The following is a 24842-nucleotide window of genomic DNA, read 5'->3' on the forward strand; positions in this document are numbered from 1 at the left end:
ATGGGGGAAAAGGAGGGTGAACAATATGCTAGTAAAGGAACAGGACAATTTCATCTTAAGAGAGCAATAGAACACCAGCCTTTCAGTTGAAACATTGCTTCATTCACTCATCTGCTTAAATATAAATATTCATTTGGTACATTCTCAAGAGAAGAATTAAAGCAGGACAAATTCTGTTTGGCATATTTGAAAAAAGCAGGTTTTGTAAAGCACTGCAATGATCTGTCACTAGTTGCTCAAAGTACTAATATATCTTCTTTAATTTCACCCACTAGAATCCAAAAAACCAAGATGGCCTTTCTCCAAGGGAGGAGTGGTGAGTGTTGTGCATTTCATTTTTATTTTAATTAAGCCTCTAGTAGCTAAGAAAGTAAGAAATGGCTGAAGGTCCTCTTCATCCCACTTTATCTTTTCATGACAGCAGATGGCACGTGAAGTTTAAATTATATCATCACATTCATAGTAGTGGATACAGAACTTGCCAAATGATGCCATTCTGTGCATTGATACAGTGCTAATTGCCGGTGGTTAATGAGCTCTGCAGAAAAACAAAGCAATCCTAATATTGTGATGCTTTACAGCTCCGAATTTATAACTTGATACAGTGTAGGAAACAGCTCACTCCATGAAGAAAACTTGCACAAGTGTAAGCTCCAGTTTGCAGTCAGTGCTGAACATATTGGGAACATTGAAAAATTAATGAAATATTACAAAAACAGATACCACAAGTACACTTCTATTTCTGGGAAAGCCAGTTGGATTGGTCCTAGTGGGTTTTTTTTTTTTATTCATTCTTGGTTCCCTCAATCATTGAAGAGTTATAAATTGCAGTCATTGGTGCCTGACTGGTTTCTGCCAAGGATGAGGGTTGGAGTGCAGCCTTTCCTGCAGGTGTGCTGGGGGCAGAGGGAAGGAGTGCTCCTGACTCCTCACTCCTGATGTCTGGAGGAAGGGGAAGGACTTCCTGACTGTCTTCCCAACAATACCAACACACTGCAGCCAGCAATACCCGTAGGGCCTTATGAATAGTTACTGCCCTCTTTCTGTTAAAACTGCCCACGTGGCCTCTCCAGTCAGTTTGCCATCAGTTGTTGACATCTACTTTGGAAGTTCTATGGACACACATGCACTGATATTTTTTAAGTACCAGAGCTAAATTAAAAGCCCTCTGAGGTTTCAATCCCAGCTGTTCCACTTACTGCTCTGTGACCTTGGCCAAATGAATTAACTTCCCTCAGCTTCAGGTCTTTCCCTGTTTAAAAAAAAAAAATTAATGTTAACAGTGCCAGCCTTACAGGGTTATTGTGATGAATAAATCTAATAATGCTGTGAAGCCTACCCCAGAAATGGGCACATCTGAAACAATCAATATTGGCCATATTATTGATAGTATGATTTGTAATCAGGGTTTGAAAAACTGCTTGTTCTCAAAATCAAGTGTATGAATGACTTTCACATTATTTTTCCAAGCGTAAAACATTTGTATGAGTGTCTTAGCTCGGGCTGCTTAACAAAATACCACAGACTGGTTGGCTGAAACAACCAGTATTTATTTCTCACAGCTCTGGAGGCTGGGAGGTCCAAGATTGGAGTGCGAGCATGGCTGTGTTTTGGTGAGAACTCTTTTTCTGGGTTATTGTCAGCCGCCTTCTCACTGTGTCCTCACATGGTGGAGAGAGAGCTCTGGTGTCTTCCTGGTCTTATAAGGACATTAATCTCATCATGAAGGCCCCTCCCTCATGACCTCATCTAAACCTAATTACTTCCCAAAAGGTCCCATCTCCAAATACCATTGGGGACTTCAGCTTTAACATACGAATTTTGGGGAGACGGAAACATTCAGTCCATAGGGACAGAGTCTAAATGTTACAAATTCAAATCATAAACTAGTTGTAAAATCTTGACACCATTGTCACCAAGAATTTTGCTCATTAGTCATTCTCATTTTGCCCCTCTTTAGGAACTTGCTTTGACTGTTTTCCTGGCAGTTCTGAGACAGGGCCTATGGTACAGCCTGTCCTGGGCTCCTTCCTCATTTAAATGGCAGCAAAGGTCTGTTACCAATAGATTCTAGGGTTTCAGAAGGGGCATCTCCCACCAGCTCTCCAGAGGGCTCCTTCAGAGCAGGAAGCTAGAAGGTGCTTTTCAGAAGGGAGAAATTACCTAAGGTTACTACAAGTTACTGTCATGCATCTGTTCTTTCTCCATAAGGAAATAATTTGTTTCGTATGTGTTGGGTGGCATATGTGCCAAACACTGGACTAGATATCTAATATGCCAAGATGCCCATTTTCAGCTCACAGTTGAGACGGTCAGGCTGACACATAAACTGGGAGTGGGGGTGGGGGGGAATGTGTTTAAATGGCTTACACAGTTAGGTGAGTAGGCAGTGGTATATTTACACAGAAACAGAATAATCACTGGAATGACAATGTTTCAGCAAATGTTCTTGTTAATGAAGGGAAATTCATTTCTTGAAGGCTCACTTTCATAAGGACACAATACTTGGTCCCCTTAAAGTCAGTGTCTACTCACTCCTTCATCCTTTCAGCCAGATTTATCAAGCAATTTACATCTATGTAAATGATGACCCACATAACACATTACCACATTGTAATGTGTTTTCCCAAACTGTTACAGATATTTCGTTTCCTTGCCTTCTCTCCTTCCTTCTTCCCAGCCATCAATAACAATATTTGTATTTTGTAAAAGCAAACATACATGTAATTTTTACCATGTTATCAGGCACTGTCTGTTTATGTGTTTTGGTTGTATGTCATAGTTTATATATGTTGATGCATTAATTCTTGCAACAACCCAATAAGGTAGGTAACATCATTATCCCCATTTTGCAAATGGGGAAACGGAGGTTCAGAGAGGTTGAATAACTTGCCTGAGGTCTCACAGCTCATAAGCAGAAGAGTGGGGATTTGTCCCAACAGTCCCAAGCAGTCTGGCTCTGAGTTTTAGCACAGTCATTGAATTGCTCCTCCAGCTGTGAGGTCCATAACGAGACCTGGATACTCCTTTCTCCTTATCTCACCGGGGCTCTCAAAGATAGTGATTCTCACCAATTCAAAGCCATCTCTTTGTCAACCACTGCAAAATACGTATGTTCACATACAGTCAGCCCTCTGTATCTGTGGGTTCTGCCTTCTCAGATTCAACAAACTGTGAATCAAAAATATTTGAAAAAAAATTCCAGAAATTTCCACAAAGCAAAACTTGAATTTGCCACATACCAGCAACTATTTACATAGCATTTACATTGTATTTACAGCTATTTACATAGTGATTACATTGTATTAGGTATTCTAATTAATCCAGAGATGGTTTAAAGTATATTTAAAGAGAGGATGTGCATAGATTATATGCAAATGCATTCTAATAAGGAACTTGAGTATCTGTGGATTTTGGTACCTGAGAAGGTCCTGGAGCCAATCCCCCAAGGATACCAGGGAGGACTATATACTCATTTTACTCCAATTCCTTGTCACCAGTGCCAACTACAAATTTCCAGTTCACCCACCTCTTAGTTATTAAGTCTGAGATCCCAGAATAAACCTTGGCTTCTTAACTTTTCTTCATCCTCCATATGTTCCAAATACCCTTCTAATGCTTCTCGTTGCCTCTGTTAGCCAATGCCACCATAGTGGAAGCAACACAGCTTCCAGCAATGGGTCTATAATGCTAAAGAGTTAACGTTTCCTCTGAGAGGACTGTCCCCTCCCCTCTCATTAGCGTATCCACCAAGCACATATCCACTCAAGTCAGGGAGTTGATCAGACCCATAGAAAGCCACAGTGAGTGCCCTTCAAGATAGAGGGCTGGTATCCACTTTCCCACAGCCCCAATGCTGCTTCCATTGTCTCAGCCTCTTTATTTTTCAACTGACTGCTGATTTTTTTTTTTATTTCCGCAACATGCAGTCACTGTGGTTTCAGTCATCAACAAAAGGCATATGTCCCAGTTGCTGTGGGAGGTACCCAACTGTCTCCAGGATTCCTTTGCTGCTGGGAAGCTAATAAGTCTTTCATAGGTTTCCTCTTTCGGTGCCTCAGCACTACCAGAGAAATAAGCCACAGTCCTTCAGCACTTTCTGAAACAATTACAGGCTCTCCTTTCACACGCAGAGGGAGCTGCCTCCCCACGAGAGCAGATAACCCATGCCTTCTGTTGCTCATTAACCTCAAGTTGAATAATGTTCACCAAACTGCTTAGATGCACGCGAACATCATGTACCCGGAGGCAGTAGAACAAGTTAAAAATTATTTGTGATAAAGATTCATTTGAAGTGCATCCAAGTTGACTTTAGAAAGCCTCACACATTGTTATCTGATAGCTTCTTCCTGGTTTAGTTGGTAAAATGAACTCTTTAAGTGGGTAATTCATGATGTTGGAACAGAATACTGAATGAGTCAGGAAAAATGAAAAGGTCATGATTTAGTTTTTGAAACTTGCTTTTGAAGCAAGTTGCAAAAGAATGTGTAAATATGACACCATTAAAAGTTAATTATAAATGCAATCAGAAAAAGGTTTTCAGTAGTTATCTGGGGGTAGGGTAGAGATTACAGACTGATTTTGTTTTTGTTTCTCAAATTTTCTACAATAACCAAATTTTCTACAATTTGTAATCCTATTTTTAAACTAATATTACTTAAAATGAAAATTATGACAGAAATATGTTGGTGGTTCCATCCTAAGGAAACTAAAATTTCTAGCATATTCTGGTATTCTGTAGCAGAGAATTACCGTGTTGGGAAGTTCCTTTAACACTCTGGGCTTTATTTAGTCATCTGCTAAGTGAAGAGTTGAACTAAGACATCTAAGACCCCTTCTGATGGTAAAGTCCTGTGAGACAACATTTGGAAAAGTTAGAATGTGAAGGACACTAGGACTGCCAGGTGCACATTAGGCTGAAATCCGTCTATTAGCTGTGTAACAGTTATGAGCCCTGGGTTTTTTTCACTTTTAAAATCAGAGGTTTGGATCAGACATTTTTGCTGGCCTCTCTGCTTTCTGTCTGACATTCTGTGGTCCTGTGGATCAGACTGTGGCTCAGAAATTTTTTTTTAAACCTGTTAGTGGCTCATAGGCAAAATACACAGTCTGTTCTCATGCATGTTGGGCAGTGAACAAAAGATGCTGAGGCTGCCACCAAAGACATGTCGCCCAAGAAGTTATGTTTGTAAATCCTGTTTCTAATAATCTTTAAATAGAGCAAAGACAAACAGAAACACATATCTGATCTGATTACAGACCTCAGAGGCTGTGAACTCCGCAGCCTGAAAGTGTCCCAGTTGTTTTCTGTGTGGTGTGGCTTCTTTGTGTTTTTTTGGTCATTTTAAGTTGTCAGGTTATCGCCTTGTTCATAATAGCAGCAAAGTGCAGGAAAGGAACCCAGGCCTGGTAGAATGGGGTCTGCTGTCCCTAAAGCACACTGAAACCTCAGGAAAGTCATTCTATCTTAAATAAGATAATGGTCAGACCATGAAGTCCTGTACAAATGTTAATAGTTTGCTACAACTGTTCCCCTCTCTGGGCCTTAATTTCCTCTTTTGAAAGATGAGTTGGTTTTGATAAGACAATTTCTAAAGGTCTCTTTAACCTTTAAAACTCTTATTTCATAATCCTTCAGTAGTTAATTTCAACAAGTTTTTCCAGTAGAACCTGGATCAGACTTCCCATTTCTGGGTTTGGGGTTCTTTTAGTGGTTTGGGTTTTTTGTTTTGTTTTGTTTTTTTCAATAAACTGAAAAAGATTCATGAAATTTTCAAACATAATTCAAAACAACATCAGTTTGAATTCCCTTTCATTTTAAACTAAAAATAACATGTACCGTGCATCCCTTACATGGGAGAAATTGGCATCCCAAAGCCACACAGAGAACTGTAGTTTGGATAACTTGAGGCGCCTTTATGCTTGGGGCTTGCAGTGGGAAATCGTGATTTGAGGGATTGCTTGTTCCTGCTGTACTACAAATCAAAGCAAAGGGTGAACAGGTCAACCTATTGAGGTGGAAATGTTTTGTTCTCTCTCTTCTCCTGTGTACAGGATAAGACCTGGAATGAAGTTGTGGAAACACATCAAAAACTTCCTACTAATCAATTAGACCTGAGAAAGCAGCAAGAGGCCATGTGGGAACTCTTCACGAGCAAATGCACTTATATTTCTTGGACCATTTATTAGTTCTTAAGATGGTAATGCTGGCTTTAATCTTTGTAGTAGATGGAAAACATTAATGTTGTTCTTTGGGGACTTGTTTCTTTCTTCCATGCTGAAAAAAGGAAGTTGGGGGGAGGAGTTTCCCCTCTTTCAGAGGATCTTAAGGAAATTTTATTTGTTCATTTTTGATTATCTACAGCTTGGTTGTCTCTTCACTCTTTTCTTAAACATAACCTCTCAGAATTGGGTGTGACCTTCTATGTTAGGTAGTCTAGTTCCCCATGTGATATCTGAGTTTCTTCTGCCTTATTCTCACCTTGTATTTACGCAGTTATCGGGTTCAGGGCCACAGTCACAGATTTTCAGGGCACCATCCACATGTAACACAGCAGAGTTGGATTACACATTGTATTCCTGACTTCTGCTGTGTAAGTGGTGCCCCTGGGGTTGTGCAGTCCTGCAGCCCTGCTCTGGGCAGGCTCTGAGCGAAGAATTCCTTCTAGAAGAACCACAGGGAAAGGGATAGGAAAGGAGCAGATGCCTTCCAAGACTGCAGAGGAAGATAAGCCACATTGTTCCCAAGGCTGCCTCTGCCCATGAGCACTTTTGAATCCTGGGTACTCCCTTATACAGGAAAAGACACTGTTTTGGGAGACATGAGTTCAAGTCCTAGATCTGCCTCTGACTTGCTATATGAACTTAGGAAAGTCTAGTCCTCCATTTTGTAAAACAGAGGTTGGCATGTGGTTTCTATAAAGGTCCAGAGAATAAATATTTTCGGCTTTGAGGGTCATGTGGTCTTTATTGCAATTACTCCACTCTTCCACTGCATGCAAAAGAAGCCATAGATTATTTGTAAAGAAATGCATATGGCTGTGTTACAGTAAAATCTTACTTACCAAAGCAAGTAGCAGGTCTGATTTATCCCACAGGCTGTCATTAGACAATTTCTGTTCTAAGCTATAAAAGAGGGATGACAGTACCATCTCTGACTGTCTCATAACATCTGACTATTATGATAATCAGATTAGTGTCCTTTGAAATATATCAAGTGCTATACAAATGTTAGTTACTTTCTGTAATATTTGTTGTGTCCATCATAGTGCTAAGTACTTTACCAGCAAAATTTAAACCACAAAGACACTCAGAAGGTTAAAACACAGAGACTGTTAAGATACAGAAAACTAGCTTAAGTAAGACAGGATCTGACTGACCCATGTGATTTAAGTCCGAAGGTGGGAGAGAATTCAAGATTGGTTTGATCAAGGGGCTCAAAGCCAAGGAACAAAATTTCATCTATCATCCCTGCCTTCCATGGTACCAGCTTCATCCTCTGTGTAGCTTCTGTTGTAGACAAAGAATGGCTGCCGTCCTTGAGGCCCTGTAGAGAAAGAAATATATATAATATATAGAGAAAATCTCTTCTTAGCATTCACAACCAGTCTTGATTTTCATTCTGATTGGATTGGCTTAAGTCACATATCCTCTCCTGAATCAGCTGCCCTGAAAAGGAAGGAAAGTGCTAACTGGCCTAAGGCAGTCACATTCAAGGCATGAGAAAGAGTAGGTACTGAGATGAAAACCAGGATGATGTTAGGGAAGGGAAGCATTGAAGCTGGGTGGTAACTGGCAGATATTCACTGCAGAGCACTAACCCCCCAAGCTCTACTAACTCTCTCACCCTAATAAACAGGACAGAACTTCCTATCCCACTATAAAGTACACAAACTTTTTAAACTAGCATTTTCTGTTTTAAAAATGGCCAATTTGAGTTTGTTTTTGAATGCCCCAGTGTACTTAGAGTATACAAGTACTTCCCTTTACACAGTCGATATGAGTTTCTCAAAGTTTCTTATAAATTGGGATTTTGTAACGCAGGTAATAAACATACTGAAAGACTCAGTATTCTTCAAATGGCAAAAATTTTCTGTAAAGCAAAGAATCTTATAGCAAAAAAAGACAATTTCTTCTAAATTTTCCCCATTTATCTGAAGTAATGATTTCTGTTTCTTACAATTACATGTTTTAAATGCTTGAATATTGACCGATTTCCAGACAGCTGATACTGCCTGGATTAGCAGAAGCTGTAAGCCAGTGGTTCTCAAAATGTGGTCCCCAGACCAGCAACATCAGAATCACTTGGAAACTTGTTAGAAATGCATATTCTCAGACCCCATCTGAGACCTACTGAATCAGAAAGGTTTGGGGTGGGGCCCCCTAATCTCTTGTTTAACAAGGCGTCTACATGATTCTGATGCCAGTTCGAGAACCATTCACTACATTAAGTAATATGGAAATGGGAATAGGAGAATTAATTTGGTTGTCTGAAGTCCAGTGTTTTCACACCTATAATTCTTGAAATAGACCCTTTGAATGCTTCATCATATTTGTAAGAAGTATTCCTATTTCAATAAATTGATCTCTCTTTAGTTGATAGAGTGAGGGGCGGATGTCTGTGAGGATTATAGTTCCTTTCTGGACTTGCTGTAGTTTTCCTAGTATAGGAAGGCATCAAAACAAGTAACACATAAAGCCTCCCTTAATGTTTTCATTAACATTTAATGTCTTTACCTAAATCTAAACATTTTATCAGTTATCAGATAATAACTCATTAGTTCTCTATTGTTAATCTCCTGAAAATAAAGAACATTTGGGTCTTTTGCAGAGGAAGGAATAAATGAGAATTCAGTATGAATGTTTTGGTCTCAAGTAAGTGCTGTTGGCAAAAAGAGAACCTTGGAGATTTCTTTGGCACTGGGAGGCAGAAAAAGCCCATTTGAACAGATTATGTTCAACAGGAATGTTGTTAGGGCTTACAAGCAACGACTTCATGCAGAAGAGCACATTTCCCATATGTTCTATGGAGCGTAAATGTCATTTGTATTTAGCACAATTGTTAACCACTGAAAATACTGGTCTCTAAATTGTTCTGTAAAATTATACTCAGGAGGTGTATGTTTAATATTCTTGCAGAGGGCAGATATCAGAATTGAAAAACAGAAAGTAATGTGCATTTTTTTTTAAAGATCTTCATGAATACATTAAAACATCTAAAAGCTCATGAATATCTCCTGGATGTGGATTTATGGAGACTTTTTGCAAACCTGGAGGAGTTAAGTCAGGTGAGCCAAAGTAGGACGATTCCAGTAGCCATGTTTTAAAATTCACCAGAGGATCATGAAACTTCGTACTTAGTCTGTTCTTGTGGCTTGTATTCCATAGTGGAGTATGGTTTCTTCCATATTCTATCCCCATATAATCTTATGGTCAAGAGTTCAGTTTAATAAAAAGGAAATCTAAACATCCATTGACGTCTTTCCAATAGATTACAGTTGTTAGTTAACCTTCTGTAACATTTTTAAAATTTTTCCATAGCTATTTAAGAAAGTAAATACAGTGCTCACTTCAGCAGCACATGTAGTAAAATAGGGACAGTACAGAGCTTAGCAGGGTCCCTGTGCGAGAATGACATGTGAATTCGGGAAGTGTTCCATATTTTCAAGAATACAAGCTCTGCAACACCTTCTGAAATATACTCAGGACCCCATCTTGTTCACTGCCGTATCGAGAGGACCTCGACAGCACCTAGTGCAAGAGAGGACTCAGTAAGTAATGTTAAATACATGAATACATGAATTTCCTGAATAAAAAATGAATGCAGAAAACATATTCCTGAGATCTTCATCATCTTCATAAATGTCTATTCTCCAATGAATGTTCTTTTTCACAAGTATTATAAATAAATGATATCTTTCCTCTAAAAAGGGAGATACACCAACAAGAATTCATTCACAAGAAAAACTTAAAATACATATTGGAGAGTGGAGGAAAATAAGTCTTTGAATTTTTCCAGGAGATAAATTTGAAATGGGAAACACCTGTAGGAATGACATTTGAAGTTCATCAGATTTTTATTTCTTACCTCTGAAAGTGTGCCTGCTCTTGTTTTTTTTATCCCTGGCCCTAGACAAGCTTCGGTTTTGTGAACAGTCTTTTCAGCATCATCAAGGACTATGTTGACGCTTGCAAGACTTCACCATTGTTGGATTTCATTTCCATGCTCACAAAGGTAAAATCCTTCTGGGAGATCTCAGCTTCGTATAATAAATTAACCCACATGTCAGGATAGGACGTTGTTTATATCCACTTGTTCGTTGTTGTTGTTGTTCCTGGGAAAGCTCCGCCAGCACCCTCCCACAAGGGAACCCTCCCTTTCTCTGCCAATCAGCATTTTCAAAAATAACTTGCAGATTCTGTTTTTACATTATCACCTCTCCTGTGTGGGTTTTATTAACACAAAAATCTGCATGCACGGAAAAGCCATTTCCATGTCTGTTTTTCAAATCATTTCAATTTAAAGCAATATTCATGGCAATAGTTTGTGTAGGCTAATTACATGGTTCAGTTGTTCTTCTAACAAAAGTGCCAGGCTCTCTGAAAGGAACAAAATAAGCCTTCAAATCCATCAACACCTTTAATAAGACTTCTGTGTACGAAAGGAGGCGAGAGGAGGAAAACTTGAACCCCTGGTTTGATAAATGCAATTTTTTTTGTAAGTAGATATTTGAACCTCTTCCCCTCCTTTGAGCTTTTTAATCTAATCCCTGTCTATTCTCATTTAGCAAAATTTAAATTGTTACAGTCCATTAAAAAATAAACATAGATTGAGGTTTATAGAGCACTTACTAAGTGCTTATGTGTGGGGCTGATACCCTGTACACAATAATGTGCAAAATTCGACACACCTCCTGCTTTGGGGGAGTTTTCAGTTATTGAGGGAGAAATTAATCCAATAATGACACTAATGATATCATCAAATTGAGATCAGTCCTGGGAAAAAAAGGAGCATATGTATATTATGAAGGACAACTTCTAAGTTGGGGCCAATGGTGAGGTGGTTATAGATAGGAGATTTTTCCCGGGGCAGTGATGCGTGAGGTGACATGTGAACAAGGAGGAGTTATTTATCAAGGCAAAAGAAGCAGAAAATGAGGTATAAAGGAGGGAGATTCCCTTAATGAACTTTGAAAACAGAATAAGAAAAGCTTTGAAGAACAAGGGAAAGAATGTAAAGTGTTGAGAATTAATTAAAATCTCAGAATCTCTCATTTCCTTTAGAGTAAGAAATTATTTTTAATTTAGTTTATAGTAAATAGTCTGGAGAAATATCAACTCCTCATCAAAGCACAGAAGTTGTCTTAGTCTGCTCAGGCTGCTATAATGAAGTGCCACAGACTGGGTAGCTTGAAACAACAGAAATCAATTTCTCACAGTTTGGGAGTCTGTAAGTCCAAGGTCAGGGTGGCAGGCTGGTTAAGTGAGGTCCCTCTTCCAGTTGCAGACTTACTGTATCCATCACATAGCAAAAGGGGAAGAGAGCTCTCTGGGCATTAATCTCATTCATGAGGGGGTCTATCTTTAAGACCTAATCATCTCCTGAAGGACCTACCTCCTAATGCCATCACATTGGGGATTAGAATTCAACGTATGAATTTGAGAGGGACACAAATATTCAGACCATAGCATAAGTGCACTTATAGCCTAGTAAAGCATAGACTCTTTACTCAAAGTCTATAATATAACTCACATATGAATGCTTCCTATTATGTTACAGATGTACAAAGATGGGTTATAAAAGTTTTTCCTAAATTTAAAAATCTGTTTCAGTCAGGTTAAATTCAGTTGTAACAGAACAAACTCCAAATCTCAGTAGCTTAATTCATATCTCACTCTCTGCTCCTACTTTGTTGTTATGCTTACTGTGGGACCCATGCTGAGGGAGCAGCCACCACCTGGAATGTTACCAGTCCCCAGGGCAATGACTTGAGACTGGGGCAGGGCCTAAGAAAGTCACATGCCAAGCTTACCCTCAGTGGAGTAGATACTATAATCGTTCCCAGGAAAAGGAATTAGATAGGCAGTGATACAGTTTACCATGGTATCTCATAAGAAGCTCACCAGGGGAAGATTGGGACATTCATTATTCACACATAAGCCATCTGAGAAGGAAACAGGCTTGGAGAAGTTAAATCATTTGGCCAAGGTCACATAGCCAGTGGGTTGTAGAACTGGATTTCTAAGCCTGACTATTTATGGTCTTCACAGTGGCCTTCTAATAATGGTATTTCTAAAGCATCTCGGTGACCTCTTTCTCTCCAAAGCCCCAGCTATCCCCAAAAGCCCCCAGCAAAAATAAACTTTTCACATCATCAGCTTTCAAATTACTTCTTCCTGAAGACAAAACTTGACATCTCTCCCCATAGCATTTTGTCTTCTAAAGTCCTGTAACAAAATATTTTTCTGGGTTTTCATAATCTCTGCTTCTACTACTGTCACTTACTATACTGGTTTGTTAGGCTGGGTCTGCTGTCTCTACTCGCTGCAGTTATAACATGACCAGCAAGTATGTCTTCCTTCTCCCATTTACCACATCATGACACTTGGAAATTTCTTAGTGGGACCTATTACTCATTATATTAATTAACAAACCTATCAAAAGGCACAAATAGGCCTAGCAACATGGTTAAGCACTATGGAATCCTAAAGAGAGTGTCTGCCAGTCAGGAGCCAGAAGCATTGATGAAGAGAAGAGAATAACTGTCATTTCCAAGAAAGACATTTTTGTGCAGTGTGCTCAGTTTGACCATAATACATATGAATATATACATTCAAGTAAGCCACTTGCCTTATTCTGAAATAAATTTGGTGTGACTTAAGAATATATAGTCATTTATAACAAGTTTAAGACATTAAATAAGAACAATGAAAGAAGGGGAAGACAAATGTTAGATTAGGTAAGACTAATACATAAAATGTATGCTACTAAACCTAGTACATTTAGTAGAGATGCCCCAAATTTGACTCTGCATTTTTAGAAGCCAGCAGGAGAATTAAGCTTGCGGATATTTTTGAACAGGATTTGATGAAAAGTTAGATGATGTTACTTTAATCACTTACTATGAACACAAGCTTAACATCAACAACATGAGCAGTGAAATCAAAGGTAGTGTTTGTTATCAGGTATCAGGCAGCATGAGTAGGTTTCAACAAAGCATAAACTCAAGTTAAGGGTAAGTTAAATCAGGATGTCCTGAATAGAATTTTCTTTAAGTATGGCACACAAAAAAAGGCCGCTTATTGAGGAGTTAACTATTATGGGAATATTAGTTTGTTTTAAAGACGGTTTATTGTGAAGATTGCCTGTTTCTATCTATTCAGTCCTAGCTCCTACTTAATAATGGTGCCTCCTTCACTTTCCCTATTGTAGTTACTGATAAAAAGGGAAGAGAAAGAGAAAGTCTGTCTGTGCTCTTTGCTTCCATTGATTCTTCTGCCTTTCTCCTTTGGCAGTATTTCCGAGGAGGACTGCGTCACAGCCACCAGACCTACTGCCTGAATTACTCAGCTGCTGTCTTTTGTCTTGAGAGCCTGAGGCAGAGAGATGACTTTGGAATTTATATGAAAGTAAAGTACCATTTTCTTTTCTTTTATATTTTTCCTGAGATTCTTTGAATGTAACAGGTACTTGGAATTATTAGACCTAAATTAAGTGGGAAAGAAGGAAAATAAATCATCAACAATGCATTTTAACTACAAATCTACATTCCTCATAAATACATCATATCCACTGCACACTTAGGATTTTAAATGGTGCACATCTGGAAACATTAAATCATCTAATGTCCCTCCAGAAATTTTGGCTGGGACTCTAAAATGTTTTACTTGTTTTTTGGTTTGTTTGTGGAAGAAGTTGATAAGAAAGCTACAGTGAGAAACTAAGGCTTTGTTTGTGACTGGATACTTGACTCTGGCAGGTTTTGGTCCCAGCAAGGTCCTGTTGCACAAAAGTTTGACACAGCATTTACATTGTATTCTATGTGAATGGTGCCCCCTTGAGGACAAAATGTAGATGCTGCCCCTGAAGTTGTCCAGTATGGCGGCTGTGGGTCCCAAAGTGTTTCTTAGAACAAGGAATTTCTGCTAGGAACCTTCAGCATTAATAAGCAAAACTAGGACGATTTTTCCTTGACTTCTCAAGTTCCTCTGGCTCCTTTTTGTGACATGTCTTTAGTCTGAACTGTACATTTTAGTATTATGCCAGAGCCCTTTTGTATGACCCAAGAAAATGGTCCAAGCCTTTCCAGAAAACAAACTCTTTCCTGCAGCTGCAAGAAGTCCCTGCCGGACATCACCTTAGAGCTCTGGGGGAAACGGCCACCATGCACAGTTTCCAACAACTTAGCTGTGAATCATGCGCCTTTGCTGTGGCTGGATGTTCCAGGAAACCTAGGCGTGGCATGAATGATCTTGAGAAGAGACTTGGCCCTATTTTTGTAGCTTTAGCCTTTCAGTGTTTTCTTTGCTATTCAACCTAAAAACTGAAAGCTCATTATATTTCCAAAGGTATGAATAATCTTGTTGCAAAAGTTTTCCCTGGAAGCTGATGGATGAGACTCATTGCCAGGCCCCTAAACTAGGAAGAATCAAGGTTCATTCCTGTCCCTTCAAAGTTAGGGCAGAGAATAATTTAACAAGGCTCAGACACTATTTTCAAATAACTGTGGAAAACCCCAAACATTTGTGACGTAGAAACTTACATTTATATATGAAATATATATAGCATGCAAAAATATTTAGGGAAAGGAATGGAGGATGCAGTGTTGTAATGATAACATGTAATATTTTTATAATGCATAATGCTTTACAAGGCATTTTCTCAAACTTCTCTTAATCCTTAGCACAAAACTGTGAAGTTGATTATATTGTCCCCACTTGTCCCTGAGGCATAGAGAGTTCATGTGACTTTTGCAAGATCACATGGCCAATAGGTAGCAAAAAAGAACCTTGATGAAGGTCTTAAGGGAAAATTATTCCAATACACTTCACTACCAGGATTGTTTCCAACTCCTCAGGACTACTTTCTGTTGCTAAGGAACTGTTAGCATCATGAAACAAAGATGAGGGGTCAGGGAGAGGCTTTGGAGGAATTGAAGGTGAATCTGCTTTCCACAGCCCCGGAGTACAGAGCAAAACAACACAAATAATAATAATATAATTATAATCTAAAATAATTATACATGTAATAATGATATATAATTAATAATGAAATAATAATAATAAAGGTGACTGGTTCTGTGGCCAGACACTATGCTACAAGCTAGTCATCTCTGATTTCTTTGTCTACATAGTAACCCTGTGGGATTTGATATCCCCATTTTTCAGGAGCTTAGAAGAATTAGACAACTTGCTGAAAGATATGGTTGTTCAGGGGCAGAGGCAGGATTCGAATCAGTCTAAAGCTTAGGCTCTGATATAAACATTGTTGGACAGCTTTTATCTGTGCCATGTAATGGGCTGCCTGGAATTGGGCTATGACTGCACTGGGATTAATTTACTCTCTGTACCACGTGGGGCTGGGCTTTGTGAACATCTGTACATTATCCTGGTGCATGCTGACGGGTAGAATTCTCCGCACTCTTTCAGAGACTGTTAAAGTGATGCAGAGAAACAGACTGAGAACTTTGTACCAGGTCTCTTAGTGTTGCTCAATTAACAATTGCGAACAAATCTACCTACCATGGACTGAATGTTCAAGACATGTCAGGCATTGTTCTCAGCACTTTGTGTGGATTGTCTTGTTAAAACCTCTCACCAACCTTTAAGGTACTTACTTGTGTCATCCACATTTCAGAGATGGGGTTTGGAGAGCTTAAGTAGATTTCCCAAGATTCTAAGAATGCTGGTTGCCCCAGACCAGTGTTGCAGACAAAAGCAGATTTATGAGGAGAACATTTTTATTTGGGCACTTCAGTCCTTTTCACTTCCCCTAAACACATTGGATTCTTAATAAATTTATATGTAAATTATATAAATAGAATTTTATAAATTATAGGATTTATGTATAAATTTTATGACATGTAAATTATAAAACTTATACATAAATTATAAAATTTACAGATTTTATAAATTATTGATGTATAATTAATTTAGTGTTAGTTTCTGATTACAGCTGAGTGCTTCAGTTATACATATATATTCTTTTTCATATTGTTTTCCATTATAGCTTACAAGATATTAAATATAGTTCCTTGTGTTATATATAGTAGGACCTTGTTATCTGTTTTTATACATAGTAGTTTGTATCTGCTAATCCCAAACTCCTAATTTATCCTTCCCCCTCTTTCCCCTTTGGTAACCATAGTTTGCTTTCTATGTCTCTGAATCTTTCTATTTTGTAAATAACTTCATTTGTATCCTATTTTAGGTTCCATGTACAAGTGATATCATATATTTACCTTTCTCTGTCTGACTTACTTCACTTAATGATAATTTCTAGGTCTACCCATGTTGCTTCAAATGGCATTATTTCATTACTTTTTATGGCTGAGTAATACTCCATTGTGTATATATACCACATTTTCTTTATGCATTTGTCTATTGATGGACATTTGCTTCCATGTCTTGGCTATTGTAAATAGTGCTGCTATGAACATTGGGGTGCATGTGTCTTTTTGAATTAGTTTTCTCCAGCTATATGCTCAGGAATGGGATTGCTGGATCGTATGTTAAGTATATGTTTAGTTTTTAAAGGAACCTCCAAATTGTTCTCCATAGTGGCAGCACCAGTTTACATTGTAGTAACCTGACAGTGTAGGAGGGTTCCCTTTTCTCCACACCCTCTCCAGCATTTATTATTTGTAGACTTTTTGATGATGGCCATTCTGTAGTTTTGATTTGCATTTCTCTAATAATTAGCAATGTTGAGCATCTTTTCATGTGCTCGTTGACCGTCTTTGTCTTTGGAGAAATGTGAGAGTCGGCATCCTTGTCTTGTTCCAGACTTTGGTAGGAAGGCTTTAAGCTTTTCACCATTCAGTATTATGTTGCCTGTGGGTTTGTCATAAATAGCTTTTATTATGTTGAGATATTTCCCCCTATGCTCACTTTGGTAAGAGTTTTTTCATGAATGGATGTGAGACTATCTGTTTTGTATATAAATTTATTTCTATCATTTTTTTTTAGATTCCACATATAAGTGATATAGTGGGTATTTGTTGTTCATTGTCTGACTTACTTCACTTAGTATGATAATCTCTAGATCCACCCATGTTGCTGCAAATGGCGTTATTTCGTTCCTTTTTATGACTCAGTAATATTCCAGTGTGTGTGTGTATCTCACATCTTAATCTATTCATCTGTTGATGGGCATTTAGGTTGTTTCCATGTCTTGGCTGTTGTAAGTAGTGTTGTTGTTAACATTGGAGTGCGTATTTCTTTTCAAATTGGAGTTTTCTCCAGATCTATGCTCAGGAGTGGGATTGCTGAATCATACGGTAACTCTATTTTTATCTTTTTAGGGAACCTCCATACTGTTCTCCATAGTGGCTGCACCAAATTACATTGCCATCAGCAGTGTAGGAGGGTTCCTTTTTCTCCACACCCTCTTCAGCATTTCTTATTTGTAGACTTTAATGATGGCCTTTCTGACTGTGTGAAGCTATAGATACCTCATTGTAGTTTTGATTTGCATTTCTCCAATAATTAGTGATGTTGAGCATCTTTTCATGTGCCTGCTGGCCATCTGTATGTCTTTGGAGAATTGTCTATTTAGATCTTTTGCACATTTTTTATTGGGTTATTTGTTTTTTTGTTATTGAGCTGTATGAGCTGTTTGTATATTTTGGAAATTAAGCCCTTGTTGGTGGCATTGTTTGCTAATATTTTCTCCAAGTCCATAGTAAGTCTTTTCATTTTGTTTATGGTTTCTTTTGATGTGCAAAAGCTTATAAGTTTGATTAGGTCCCATTTGTTTATTTTTGCTTTTATTTCCATTACTCTAGGAGATGGATCCAAAAAAATATTGCTGTGATTTATGTCAGAGAGTGTTCTGCCTATGTTTTCCTCTAGGAATTTTATAGTATCCAGTTTTCCATTTAGGTTTTTAATCCATTTTGAGTTTATTTTCATATATGGTGTTAGAGAATGTTTTAATTTCATTCTTTTACATGTAGCTGCCCAGTTTTCCCAGCACCACTTATTGAAGAGATTGTCTTTTCTCCATTGTATATTCTTGACTCACTTGTCAAAGATTAATTGACCAAAACTGCATGGGTTTATTTCTCGGATTTCTATTCTGTTCCATTGATCTATATGTCTATTTTTGTGCCAGTATCATATTCTTTTAATTACTGTAGCTTTGTAATATAGTCTGAAGTTAGGGAACCTGATTCTTCCAGCTCTGTTCTTTCTCAAGATTGTTTTGGCTATTCAGGGTCTTTTGTGTTTCCATACAAATTTTAAATTTTTTGTTCCGGTTCTGTGAAAAATGTCATTGGTAATTTGATAGGAATTGCACTGAATCTATATATTGCCTTGGGTAGTATGGCTATTTAAACAATATTGATTCTTCCAATTCAAGAACACAGTATATTTTTCCACCTGTTATTGTCATCCTCAATTTCTTTCATCAGTGTTTTATAGTTTTTGGAGTACATGTCTTTTGCCTCCCTAGGGAGTTTTATTCCTAGGTATTTTACTCTTTTTAATGTGATGGTAAGTGGGATCGTTTTCTTGATTTCTTTTTCTGATATTTCAATGCTAGTATATAGAAATGCAACAGATAACTGTGTATTAATTTTGTATCCTGCAACTTTACCAGATTCATTGATGAGGTCTAGTAGTTTTCTGGTAGCCTCTTTAGGATTTTCTATGTATCATATCATCTGCAAACAGTGACAGTTTTACTTTATCTTTTCCAGTTTGGATCCCTTTTATTTCTTTTTTTTCTCTGATTGCTGTGGCTAGGACTTCCAAAACTATGTTGAATAAAAGTTGCAAGAGTGGGCATCCTTGCCTTGTTCCTGATTTTAGAGGAAATGCTTGCAGCTTTTTAACATTGAGCAGATGTTAGTTGTGGGTTTGTCATGCATGGCCTTTATGATGTTGAGGTATGTTCCCTCTGTGCCTAATTTCTAAAGAGTTTTTATCATAAATTGATACTGAATTTTATCAAAAGCTTTTTCTGCACCTCTTGAGATAATCATATGGTTTTTATTCTTCATTTTGTTAATGTGTATCAGACTGATTGATTTATGGATATAGAACAATCCTTGCATCTCTGGGATAAATCCCACTTGATCATGGTATACGATGCTTTTCATATATTGTTGGAGTCAGTTTGCTGGTATTTTGCTGAGGATTTTTGCATCTGTGTTCGTAAGTGGTGTTGGCTTGTAATTTTCTGTTTTTGGATTATCTTTATCTGGTTTTAGTATCAGATTAATGGTGGCCGCCTAGAATGAGTTCAGAAGTGTTCCTTTCTCTGCAACTTTTTGAAATAGTTTCAGAAGGACAGCTGTTAACTCCTCTGTGTTTGGTCAATCTCGCCTGTGAAGCCATCTGGTCCTGAACTTTTGTTTGTTGGGAATTTTTAAATACAGATTCAGTTTCATTACTGGTAATTGTTCTGTTCATATTTTCTATTTCTTTATGGTTCAGTCTTGGGAGATTATGCCTTTCTAAGAATTTGTCCATGTCTTCTAGGTTTTTCATTTTATTGGCATATAGTTGCTCATAGTAGCCTCTTATGATTCTTTGTATTTCTGTGGTGTCAGTTTTACCTTCTTTTTCATTTCTAATTTTATTGATTTGGGCCCTCTCCCTTTTTATCTTGATGAGTCCAGTTAAAGGTTTATTAGTTTTGGCTTATCTTTTCAAGGACTAGCTTTTAGTTTCATTTATCTTTTCTATTATTTTTTAAAGTCTATTTAATTTATTTCTACTCTGGTCTTTATGATTTCTTTCCTTCTTCTAGCTTTGGATTTTGTTTGTTCTCTCTCTAGTTGTTTTAGGTGTAAGGTTAGATTGTTTATTTGAGATTTTTCTTATTTCCTGAGGTAAGCTTGTATCACTATAAACTTCCCTCTTAGAACTACTTGTGCTGTGTCTCATAGGTTTTAGATCATTGTGTTTTTGTTTTGATTTGTCTCTAGGTATTTTTTTATTTCTTCAGTGATCCATTGATTGTTTACTAGCATACTTTTTTGCCTCCACGTGTTTGTGGGTTTTGCAGTTTTTTTCTGGTAGTTCATTTTTAATCTCATAGCATTGTGTTAGGAAAAGATGTTTGATATGGTTTCAGTTTTCTTAAATTTACTGAGGTTTGCTTTGTGGGCCAGCATGTGATCGTGGAGAATGTTTCATATGCACTTGAGAAGAATGTGTATTCTGCTGTTTTGGGATGGAATCTTCTATAAATATCAGTAAGTCCATCTGGTTTAATGTGTCATTTAAGGCCTGTATTTCCTTATTGATTTTCTGTCTTGATAATCTGTCCATTGATGTAAGTGGGTTGTTAGGGTCCCCCACTATTACTGTGTTACTATCCGTTTCTCCCTTTATGTCTGTTACTAGTTGCCTTATATATTGAGGTGCTCCTATGTTGGATGCATATATATTTAGAATTGTTACATCATGTTCTTGGATTGATCCCTTGAGCATTACATAGTGTCTCTCTTTGTCTCCTGCAACAGTCTTTAAAATTTATTTTGTCTGATGTAAGTATTGCTACTCCAGCATTCTTTTGATTTACATTTGCATGGAATACCTTTTTCCATGCCCTGACTTTCAGTCTTTCTTGTCTCTCGATCTGAAGTTAGCCTCTCGTAAGCAGCAAATATATGGGTCTTGTTTTTGTATCCAGTTAGCCAGACTACATCTTTTGGTTGGAGCACTTAGTTCATTTACATTTAAGAAAATTACTGATATGTATGTTTTTATTGCCATTTTGTTAATTGTTTTGGTTTTGTGAGTCTTTCATCCCCTTCTTTTGTTCTCTTGTGATTTGGTGTGACTAACTTTACTGTTATGCTTGGATCCTTTTTCTTTTTTGTGTGTGTATCTATTATAGATTTTTGGTTTGTGGTTACCGTAAGGTTTTGGTATAGCAATTTATACATATGTGTGTGTCTATCTCTGTGTATCTATCTATATGTATATATATCTATCTCTCTATATATGTATTTATATATATATACTTGATATAAGTTGCTGATGTCTTAATTTCAAATGCATTTTAAATACCCTTCATTTGTACTCTCCTCCCCTCGTGATTACTATTTTTTATACCATATTTTACATTTAATTGTTTGTGTATCCCTTAACTGCTTGTTGTGGATAGAGATAGATTTATTACTTTTGTATTTTAACCTTCCTCCAAGCTTGTTTGTGGGTGATTTCCTATCTTTATTGTATGTTTGCCTTTACCAGTGTGTTTTTCCATTTCATAGTTTTATTGTTTCTAGTTGTGGTCTTTTCTTTTCCGCCTATATAGCATTCCTTTAGCATTTATTATAAAGCTGGTTTAATGGTGCTGAATTCTTTTAGCTTTGTTTGTCTGTAAAGCTCTGGATATCTCCATCAAATTTGAATGAGAGCCTTGCTGGGTGGAGTATTCTTGATTGTAGGACTTTGTTTCATCTCCTTAAACATATTGTTCCACTCCATTCTGACCTGCAGAGGTTGCTGAAAAATCAGCTGATAGCTGGTGTTCCCTTGTATGTTAATTGTTGCTTTTCCCTTGTTGCTTTTACTGTTTTCTCTCTATCTTTATTTTTTGTCATTTTAATTATAATATGTCTAGATGTATTCCTTTTAAGGTTAATCCTGTATTAACCTTCTGTGCTTTCTGGACTTGGGTGATTGTATCCTTTCCCAAGTTAGAGACGTTTTCAGCTATTATCTCTTCAAATATTTTCTCAGGCCCTTTCTCTCTTCTGCTTCTGGGGCCCCCTATAGTGCAAATATTAGTGCACTTTATGTTGTCCCAGAGGTCTCTTAAATTGTCTCCATTACTTATCTTTTTTTCTTTTTTCTGTTCTGCAGTAGTGATTTCCAGTCTGTCTTCTAGCTCACTGATCCATTCTTCTGCCTCATTTACCCTACTCTTCATCCCTTCTAGTGTATTTTTCACTTCAGTTATTATAGTCTTCACCTCTGTTTGGTTCTTTATATTTTCTAACTCTTTGTTAAAAACTTCTAACTTCTCACTCTGTGCATCTGTTTTCCTCCCAAGTTCTCTGATCATCTTCAGAATCATTACTCTGAACTCTTTGTCATGCAGATTGACTATCTCCTTATCACTTACTTCTTCTAGGATTTTCTCTTGTTTTTTTCCTGGAACATATTCCTCTGCTGCCTCATTTTGTCTAAATTTCTATTTGTATTTTTATGTATATGGTAAGTTAGTTACATTTCTTGACATTGGAGAAGTGGCTCTTTGTAGGAGATGTCTTGTGCATCCCAGTAGTACACTCCCTTCTTGTCACCTGAGGATCGGAGGTAGCTGGTCTGAGGGTAGAATCTGTCCTGTTTTTGTGGACTCCTTCCAAAGGCTGTGGGATTATTGTTTTCTTGCTTCTGGTGTCTGCCCCCCTGGTGGTTGAGGCTGGTCTAGAGGCTTGTGCAGGATTCCTGGGTAGAGGAGCTGGTGCCTGCCCACTGGTGGGTAGAGCTGGGTGCAGGCTTTCTGTTGAGCAGGGCTGTGTCTTGAGGTGTGTCTAGAGGCAGTTGTGGTCTCAGGAAGTCTTTAGGTAACCTGTCTGCTGATGGGTGAGGCTGTGTTCCCACCCATTTAGTTTTTTTGCCTGAGGTGTCCCAGCAGTGGAGCCACTAGACTGTTGGGTGTGTCTAGGTCTTGGTGCTATTGACCCAAGCAAGATGTCAGCCTCCAGGAAAGTTAATGCAGGTGAGTACTCCCTGAATTTCCAGCACCAGCTTTTATGTCCCAAAAGTGAGCCAAAGCTCCCCTACCTCCCCAGAAGACTCTCCAAGACCAGGATGCAGGTCTGGCCGAGGCTCCAGTGAAATCACTATATCCACCCTTTGTCCAAGTGCTCATGAGATTTTTGCCTACGTGCTTTAAGAATGAAGCCTCTGTTTCCCTTAGTCCTCTGAAGCTCCTGCAGTTAAGCCCCACTGGCCTTCAAAGCCAAGTACTCTGGGTCTCCTCCTCCTGATGCCAGACCCTTAGGTTGGGGAATCTGATGTGGGGCTCAGAACTCTTACTTCTATGGGAGAACCTTTGCAATATGATTATTCTCCAGCTTGTGAGTCACCCATCCCAGGAGGGGTATGGGACCCAGTTATATTGTGAGTGTACCCCTCCTACTCTCCCACTGTGGTTCCCTCTTTATGTCTCAGTCATAGATCTTTTTTTTTTTTTTTTTTTGATAGGTTCCAGTCTTTTTTATCAATGGTTGCTCAGAAGTCAGTTGTGGTTTTGTTGTGTTCATGAGAGGAGGTGAGATCAAGTTCCTACTGGTCCACCATCTTGACATGATCTCTTTCTGTTCTCTCTCTTTTTGGGGGGGGGGGGGAACTAGGTTTATTTATTTTTAGATGAAGTACTGGGAATTGAACCCAGTACTTCATGCATGCCAAGGATACACTTCACCACTTGAGCTATACCCTCCCCCCTTTTTCTGTTCTCTTTTTGATCTCTGTTTTACTTATTTCCTCTCTGATCTTTAATTTATTCCCTCTGCTGACTTTAGGTTTTGTTTATTTTTCTTTTTCTGATCCTTTTAAGTGGTAGGTTGGATTGTTTAAGATTGTTCTTGTCTTCTGAGGAAGGCCTGTATCGCTATAAACTTCCTTCTCAGGACTGCTTTTGCTGCAACCCATAAAATTTGTGTGACTGTGTTTTCCTTGTCATTTTTCTCAAGATATTTTTCAGTAACCTTTTTGATTTCATCATTGACTGGTTTGGTTTTTTTTTGTTTTTTTTTTTTTAAGTAGCATGTTGTTTAGTCTCCATATAATCATTTTTTCCTCATTTCTCTTTCTGTGGTTAATTTCTAGTTTCATGCTTTGTGGTCAGAAAAAATGCTTGAAATGATTTCTATCCTTTTAAATTTGTTGAGACTTATTTTGTGTCCTAATATGTGCTCTATCCTAGAGAATGTTTCATGTGCATGTGAAGAGAATGTGTATTCTGGAATTGTTTTGAATATAATGTCCTGAAAATATCAATTAAGTCTAACTGTTCTAGTGTCATTTAGGATCTTTGTTGCCTTATTCATTTTCGGTCTGAAAGATCTATCCATTGATGTCCGTGGGGTGTTAAAGTCTCCTACTGCTATTGTATTCCTTTCAGTTTCTCCCTTTATGTCTGTTAGTATTTGTTTTATGTATTTAAGTCCTCCTATATTGGGTGCATATATGTTAATGGGTGTAATACTGTCTTCTTGTATTTCTCCTTTTATCATTATATAGTGTTGTTCTTTATCTTTCTTTATAGCCTTTGTTTTTAAAGTCTATTTTGTCTGATATGAGTATTGCTACCCCTGCTTTCTTGTCATTTCCATTTGCATAAAATATCTTTTTCCATAACCTCAGTTTCAATCTATGTGTCTTTCACCTTAAAGTGTGTCTTTTATGGCCAGCATATTGTAGCTCTTGTGTTATTATCCAGTCTGCCACTTTGTGTCTTTTGGTTGAAGCATTTAGTCCAGTAACATTTAAGGTAATTATTGACAGATATGTACTTACTGCCATTTTAAGCCTTTTTTCTAATTGATTTTGTATTCTTTCTTCCTTTTCTTTTTGTTTTTCCCTTTTGTGGTTTGACAGTTTTCTTTTGTTTTTTGTTTTTGTGGATATACTGTATGTTTTACTTT

At 37.7% G+C, this 24842-nt stretch overlaps 1 protein-coding gene and 1 non-coding gene across 2 annotated transcripts in view; both read left to right on the plus strand.

Annotated features, from left to right (window-relative positions):
- The window catches only part of PLEKHG7 (pleckstrin homology and RhoGEF domain containing G7), a 61295-nt gene that overhangs the window by 19061 nt on the left and 17392 nt on the right, over positions 1 to 24842 (plus strand). Inside the window, 6 exon segments of the mRNA XM_064491231.1 lie at positions 276 to 316; positions 6055 to 6165; positions 6168 to 6200; positions 9192 to 9287; positions 10133 to 10234; positions 13516 to 13629. Coding sequence (XP_064347301.1) covers positions 276 to 316; positions 6055 to 6165; positions 6168 to 6200; positions 9192 to 9287; positions 10133 to 10234; positions 13516 to 13629 — 497 coding nt within the window.
- On the plus strand, positions 9562 to 9665 carry LOC116156627 (U6 spliceosomal RNA). The gene has a single exon (XR_004140472.1). It is a non-coding gene; the product is annotated as a U6 spliceosomal RNA (small nuclear RNA).

Source organism: Camelus dromedarius, chromosome 11 (assembly GCF_036321535.1).
Source record: "Camelus dromedarius isolate mCamDro1 chromosome 11, mCamDro1.pat, whole genome shotgun sequence".
Lineage (NCBI taxonomy): Eukaryota > Metazoa > Chordata > Mammalia > Artiodactyla > Camelidae > Camelus > Camelus dromedarius.